This window comes from Solanum stenotomum, chromosome 3 (genome assembly GCF_019186545.1).
Source record: "Solanum stenotomum isolate F172 chromosome 3, ASM1918654v1, whole genome shotgun sequence".
NCBI classification, from domain to species: Eukaryota; Viridiplantae; Streptophyta; class Magnoliopsida; order Solanales; family Solanaceae; genus Solanum; species Solanum stenotomum.
In genome coordinates, this window is record NC_064284.1 from 942,329 (window position 1) to 950,037 (window position 7,709).

At 35.9% G+C, this 7,709-nt stretch overlaps 1 protein-coding gene across 1 annotated transcript; it reads right to left on the bottom strand.

The window, feature by feature from the left end:
- Positions 1-1,335: 1,335 nt before the first annotated feature.
- On the bottom strand, positions 1,336-5,130 carry LOC125857474 (probable GTP diphosphokinase RSH2, chloroplastic). The gene is made up of 6 exons (XM_049537077.1): positions 4,043-5,130; positions 3,769-3,954; positions 2,753-3,213; positions 2,299-2,457; positions 1,867-2,218; positions 1,336-1,772 (listed from the first exon to the last, which is right to left on the bottom strand). The coding sequence occupies exons 1-6, from the start codon at positions 4,745-4,747 to the stop codon at positions 1,470-1,472; spliced, it is 2,166 nt and encodes a 721-aa protein (XP_049393034.1). The 5' UTR covers positions 4,748-5,130; the 3' UTR covers positions 1,336-1,469.
- Positions 5,131-7,709: the final 2,579 nt, after the last annotated feature.

Sequence of the window (7,709 nt, forward strand, 5' to 3'; positions counted from 1 at the left end):
AAAGAGCTTCATTTATTTTCCTCCCCAATGTAGTCCCCAGTTCATAATAATAGCAAAAAAAATGAATATTCAGTGCCAGGTGTTTCTCCATTACACTGTTTAAGTAAACCAGAAATTCAACTTTTGCTGTCAATTGTGAACATCTTTTTCAAGAAAAAAGTAAAAAATGATCCACTTCTATATACCTTACTTCACCATTTTCCTTCACATTTTGCCTTTTCTTCTTGCCCAAGTCTTATTTTTAAATAATTAATCTTCTTCCTTTGCTGCTTTTTGGACGGCTTTAATTTTTCGGTCACTTTTATCATCACTTTACACCTACATTCCTTTGATAGCTCATCCTGTCCCTCTCTCTATATATTTATATTATATTCCTCCACTATATATCATCGATACAATTGAAGGTTTGATTCAAACGACCTTTTGATCAATATGGAGAATTATGCATCAAGTTCATACCAATATTCTTCGCATAGAGGAGTAGCAATGGTTCTAGCCCTTGTTTCCGCTGTTGTTCTATCGCCATTATATGTGGATCGAGGAAAGAAAGAGAACAGTTATTACGAGACGAGATGGAGTTGTGGGGGAATGGTATTGCCTGTTCTACTGACTGGATTAATTGTTGCAATTAAAAGCACTTCTTCGTCATCAGTACGAGGAAGAGCAACTACATCTTCCATTTTCGCTTCTCCAGAACCTTCGGCTGTGCTTAGAATTGGGAGCTCCTCTTGGGGTCTTGCTGCTGTTTTGGTTATGCTCTTATGTGTGCTTTCCTGGCAGAGACAATATTTGTGGAAATAGATGTTTGTTTAATTTCCTCATCCTCCGTCTAATTTGGAGTTAAGAATTATCACTGGAATAGGATACAAAGGAAATTAACTACTCCTCTCTCATGGTTCACTGTTCACTTTGCCTTAATCTTAATGTATTCTCTCTCCTCTAAAACCAATAATATTGTATTGCTGTGTTTGAAACTCTCCTGTTTTTTCATGTATAGCTTCTTTATAATGTGATGATTGTTATGTTTCAACTAGATATTTAATTGCAGAATTGAACAAGTATATAAGTAAACAATACACACGAATCTTCCCTTCACTCGTTCAAATACAATCTAACTGGTGATCCGAAAGAGAAATCAGGTATCAAAGCAGATACATTAACATACAAGGAAATTATCCTTGCTACTGAGCACAGGAACAAGTAAAACCTTCATGTTGCAATCCAGCTTTAAAAGAAGAATCAAAAAAGGTGAAAGATAGATACACCATGGTATAAATATAAGGGAAAATGGAAAAGCAGTCTGCATTTCCAAAAGTAACAAATGCAAGTCAAGACTTGAATAAATCAGTCACCTAATTTATCTTTTTATAAACAGAACCACGGCTGTTCTGTACAAATGCTTATCATTTGTAATTATGTACAAGATTAAAGGAGGACCCTAATCTAGGAGAAGGGGAAAACATCAACTGTCAACTCCTCAGACCAACTACTGTATTGGCAGCGGCAGGAAGAGGGCTTACACCTCGATCATACATTCGCTGAATCTCCTCCCTGTACTCTGTCAACGATTTATGTGGTATGGCTGGAGTTAATTCTATAACATCTCCCATTCTTAGCTTGCAGTTGGGATCACTAACTGGTTCATGGTTCAACCTTGGCCTTAGCTCTTCCTTCAGAGGAAATCCATAGGGTGTCCATCTAGAGCTGCCACGGCCAGCTCTCTCCAACAGATCCTTCACAGTTGAGTTTGCAGCGAATTCTTGCACAGACATCTGCAAAGAAAAAACAGTGTCAAAACACATTCCTGATAGTTGACACCATGACTATCAATTCTGTAACTTTCAGGATTCACAAGTAGATACAGACCTTATCGTTCTCAATCATAATGATAAAGACAGGCCCATCAGTTCCACAATCAGGTTTGCAAGAAAAGGGACAATCTTCAGAATGAGCTGGGAATTTGCAAGGTGGCTGAATCGATTCAGTGTGGCCAACAGATGACTGGTCTCTGCTCATTGTCTCGCACTGCCAGGTTACAACCCAACGAGCCCACTCTACCATCTGAAGAACAAAAGAGGAGTGTTTGCAGTCATTTTCTTTGTATCTCCAATGAGCGGCAAAGCCATATTCAGCTTGCAAGTGCATCTCTTTTGTTCGGATCTGAACTTCAAGAGGCGCCATGCCTTCCCCGAGAACAACTGTGTGAAGAGATTGGTACCTAAAAATTACACATCCATATTAGGGGCAAAAACTTGAAAGAAAAGAGAGTGGCAGAATCAAAACTCTCATGCTGCTTACCCATTGCATTTGGGTTTTTCTATGTAGTCCTTGTATCTCCCAGGTACCTCGCGCCATAGCTGGTGAACAACTTGAAGTGCTTTATAGCAGTCCTCCTCATTTTCAACAATCAACCTCAACCCATGAATGTCATGGACTTCATCCATATTAAGCTTCTTCCTGTAGAATATGAAAATACTGTTAGCTCAACTGTCACAATTCACAAAGGCAACATTAGTAAGAAAGTAGCATTGCACAGAATGCACAAGGCTTCCAAAAGTTTCTAACTGTGTGTAATGACAATGGCAAGTAATTATCATCATATTGAATAATCTGCAGAAAACGATTCCTACACAGTACAGCCCTAAATAACATGTATGTCTTGTCTATAAACTACAGGCACTAAATAATTGGCTGATCAGCCAAATCCACTGGTGCAACTTTTAAAAGTGTATTAAATGGGCAGAGAAATTACTTTAGCATCTTGCAGTAAATGCTGTACAAGCTTTTGTGACGCCCTGAAAGTACGTGATAAGAAACAGATCCATCACTTAACGCTTGCTCCAATTTCTCCACGGCAGAGGTAATCATAGCCTCGTCAAAAGAATCCATGAGTTTTGATGAGAGTTCATTGTGCTGATCCGGGTTAAGATGTTTAAAGCATTGGTTCTCCAGCTGCTCTTTCCAGGTTGAGATGCCTAGGCGATTGGCAAGAGGAGCAAAAATTTCCAAAGTTTCCTTTGCAAATCTTTGCTGCTTTGTAGATGGTAATGCATCCAAAGTAGTCATATTATGCAAACGATCAGCTAGCTTTATGAGAACAGCCCTTGCATCTGTCATAGCAAGGAACATGGTGTGTAATCGATCTGCCTCAACAGTTTTACTGGCTGTATCGAAGTCTCGTGCAAGCTTGCTCAATTGACTAAGCTTTGACACCTAGACAAAATGATTTAAGTTAAAACAAGTTTAACACTTGGGAGTTGGGATTATCATTATTAAACATAGAAGACAGCAGATGCTTGTATGATCTCTTTAACCTTCACTAATCAAAGACATACTCATACCCAATATTAAAGTCAGTTTTTGGCAAATAGTGATTTGGCCATGAGTGATTGCAAACACATTTTGGATACTGTTTAAACATTCAAAACTTGGTGTGCATAATACTTCAAATGAACAATGTATTGCAATGACAAATCTACAACTTTTTTTCAAAGTGAAATGACTACCCAAAACTAACTTAAGTTTCAAAAGGTTCTTTCTCAACTTCAACACAATACTCTTGTTTTAACTTTAACCTATGTATTGTCCAAATGCCTACTAAAACAAATCCTAAACAAAAACCAAATTTAATCTACATTTGAAAATTAAATGCAACACCCTTTGCATATGGAAAAAAGACCATTAACAAAATGTTTAAATGCCCAAAGTTATGAAAGAGTGTGTTAACAACAGGGAGCTTCAGATAAGAAAACAAGTCAATCTCCATACCCCTTCAACCAGATCAGCAACACCAGCTCCTAGCGTCCGGAATATATAGTCATAAGTCATGAATGTGTCATCAAGTGTGTCGTGCAAAAGTCCAGCAGCAACAACAGTCGAGTTAGCCCCAATCGTTGCGAGTAAAACTGCAGTCTCAACGCAATGCTGTAGATAAGGATCACCAGTAGCTCGCACCTAAAAAACCAATACAATACAATAAGTCAAAACTAAAATTTTTACTAATAGCAGTGGGAATTAGTAAAAGTTAGGCAAAAACAATCACCTGTCCTCTATGGGCTTTCTCAGCTTCATAAAATGCCTTCACCACAAAATCATCATAAAAGATTTTATGCCTTGCCTGTGCACCCAACAGTAAAGTTTTAGCATAAGGTTCTGAATTGGACTCTAAGAAACCTTCTTCCATGTTAAAGGTGAGTTCATCCAATAGCCCTGATGAACGGGAATCAACATCCAGGACCTGAAAAGCCACCGGATCGTGATCAACACAGGATCCCAAGGCGTGCCTAACAAAACCATTGAACAATCCACCAGTCCCAGAACGAATGGAACAGACATCCCCAGCAATTCTCTTAGGAGGACTTCTGGAATATGATCCAATTCCACTACTACTAGTACTACATGAAACAGGCCCTTGAAACACAGAAACTGGACTCTGATGATCCCTTTTCAATGACGAGCTGAGGGATGAACAACGAAAAGAGCTGCTCAATTCGTCGCCTCTATCATGCCACAGAGACCCCAAATCCTCGGTTCCAGTTGAATAGCTGGCCTTCACCGTTGGCGAAGAGAACAGAGACGACAGGCCACCGACAATGGATTTCTGGGACGAAGAGGATGTCGATGAGGAAGACGACGATGATCTGCCGTTCAAATCGAAATCATAAGACGCGTGAGAGTGGCATTGATATGGTGTAGAACACACACTACTCGGCGGACTTGCGTACAGTGCTATCGTCGGAACCGCCATAACCCACCAATCTAGAAGCTGAAATTCTGAATATTACCACCAAAGATCCAAATTTTACAGCAATTCGAAACCCTAATTCCTAAATTGTTTACAATCAATTCAGAAATAATCAATCTAAACCTGAATAAATGTGTAGAAACCTATAAATTCACAGATTCTTCAAGATAAGTTGGGTATTTACAACAAATATGGGAAGATCTGAGTGATTTTTTTCCCAAAAAAATGGGGAAAATGAGAAAAAAATGAAACTTGAACAAGAATTTAAACAAAAAGAAAACTCGTAAAAATTGTTGGAAGAGAGAGTGGACTGATATTTTTACTGGAATTGTTCTTGTTTCTTCTCCAATTACTCTTTCTTCAATCTGAATATGAAAATACTATTTGCATTGATATTCTATACATTCATGCTCCTCTTTATGGTTGCTTAGGGGCCAGGAATACGCAAAGTATAATGACCGGAATAGCCTCGAGATGTCTCTCAAATAACGGGAAATTTCCTCCTTTTGTTTCTCCGGTTTACAGTTTTTTAATTAAATTATTGGTAACATCTTTTTCAATGTATTTTTAAAACTATAAAATACCCTATTATTTTAATGCCAAGGATTGTACTAATGGATTACAACAATAAGATAACATTAAACTAATGAAAATTAGTGTTGAGATAAGATTGGAACTGTATTTAGTGTGTCAGTGCCTCCATTTCTCCTTTTTAATTTATTTAATGATGCATTAATATGAAAACTAGAACCTTGTATCTAGTTCCTTCTTCTGCTAATTTAATCACCGGAAGAAAAGGTCAATGTCAACAGTGTCTATATTAGGAGTATTAAACCTAATTTTTTTTAATGTACAATTATAATATTTTTTTCTTTGACAATTAATCATTTACCTAATTTAAAAAAAAAAAAAGGAACCAGACATGTTATTATTTTTATCCATCTTCTGTGGCTCTAGTAAGTGAAATATTTAACTCAATAATTGTGATGGAATGACTTCATCTAATACATTTAAACCCTTTTCCTTCTTTCTTTTCTTTTCAATTATTATTATACTTTATATATGTACTGTGATTCCCTTGTTTATTTATGGTTATTTACCTCTCTTTTTTTATAAAAAGAGGTTATTTTACTCTGTATCTCTTAAAATTGGGGATTTATGTAGTTTTTATTTCTCATTTCTTGCAAAATGCTAATTTGTTCTATTTACTTTTTATTTGTTTGTTTTCTTCTTGACCTGCTTGTGTTTTAGATAAGTGTGTTTAGATATTATTTTTTTTCCTAATTCTGAATGGGGCCGGTATACAGGATTCCACTGATGAATCTCTAAATCCTAATTTTAGAGGATATGATCTTTAGTGGGGACATATCACGAGAAATCCTGACCGTCAATTTCCACCCATTAGATGCGGGAAAGAATAGCGGGTCCCGCGCAAAAGTATGTAATTTGAAGGAAAATGCAAGGGTACATACGTAAATATGGTTTTGCAAAAATAACAATTCAACGAATACGGCTCGTCTCTCAGTCCCTATCTCAGTTTTGCTTCTAGAACGCGTGTTAGGTGTTGGAAGGCGATAAGGAAGGGTTAATTTACCCGACCCGGAAAATAGAACCGGTTTTATTGAGAGAATAGTAACGTGTCGTGTGAAGAAGTGGCACGGACAAACACGTGGTCAGCAGTGGCAGCGTAACACTTGGACGATACTTTGGCGGCCAATGACTATTGAATGCCAATGGTGGATTCTCAACTCCATCAACACTCCACGTGTCCAACTTCCTCTACGATAATAATATAATCAGTATAATTCAATAATATAGTACTAGTTGAAAAAGATTACATTATTTTGATGATTTTGCAATTTTGCATAAGTAGTCAACTTGTTAAATACGTTCAAATTCAAATAAGTAGTACGTAGTGATTGTTGTGGCTAAGTCATGTTGATTGAATAGTATGTTTAGATTGATTGTTCATAAAAATAGGGAATCCATAAAAACGCAAATAATTAAAACACCCATATACAGTGGTTCATTAAATTGTTCGTGAAAACATTAGGTAAATTGCAAAAACTAAAATCAAATATTAATAGTTATTCGTTTGCCTTTCTCTTTTCCACTTTGGCTAAATATCTCAATGAATTATTGTATGCTTATGTAATAAGTATGGCCCTTGAACAATTATTATCTCATTAATTACTTCCTCCGTCTCTAATTACTTGTTCACTTTTGAATTGATACACTTATTAAGATGATGAGCTTATCATTTTACCCCTATTAATTATGAAGTTGATGAAAAGTTTTACATTTTTTAAAGTAACTGATCATTTAATTGAGAGTATAATAGATAAAAAAAATTACTCTTTCTCGATTTATCAAAATGAACAAATAATTAGGAATAACTATAAAAAGATAGGTACATAGGCAGTAGCTAGTATTTTCTTGGATTGTAACAGCACCAAGTTGTTCGGCTGCAACGGGTCAAAATACGGGTCATCAACTTTTTTCTTTTCTTGGACTTTAGTTCCAATCTCCATGGAATTTCTTCTTTCTAGTTTCTACACGTGATAAACAATTAACTAGTCAACTCTGCTAAATATCGGACTTTTCCTAACCCACTGGAAGTGGCGGTGTTTGTGTCTATACTACTTTTGATATATTTTACTTATAAAATTACACTAGATACGTTATTATTTTTTAAGCTAATACATTTATTTAATTTGTCAATTGCCACAACCAATTAAACCAAGCTGAAAATAGTGGACATGCATATTTACGAGAAAAATCAGTATCTAAAAACATGATCAGTTCGACTCATTCGAGTTTAGGTAAATTAATAACTTGTTTATTTATAAATTCAGTTAATTTTGATTTATCAATTTTGTTCAATAATTTAAATGAATTATAAGAAAATGTATAAATGAATCAAAATTTAATAAGAATTTATGTTAACTCGGTTATTTAAACTCGT

Coding starts and splice junctions, on each gene's coding strand:
- LOC125857474 (XM_049537077.1), bottom strand. CDS start 4,747: ATGGCGGTTCCGACGATAGCACTGTACGCAAGTCCGCCGAGTAGTGTG. Junction 3,214..3,768: donor TTGCTGATCTGGTTGAAGGG/GTATGGAGATTG, acceptor CATTTTGTCTAG/GTGTCAAAGCTTAGTCAATT. Junction 2,458..2,752: donor ATTTACTGCAAGATGCTAAA/GTAATTTCTCTG, acceptor CATATTCTACAG/GAAGAAGCTTAATATGGATG.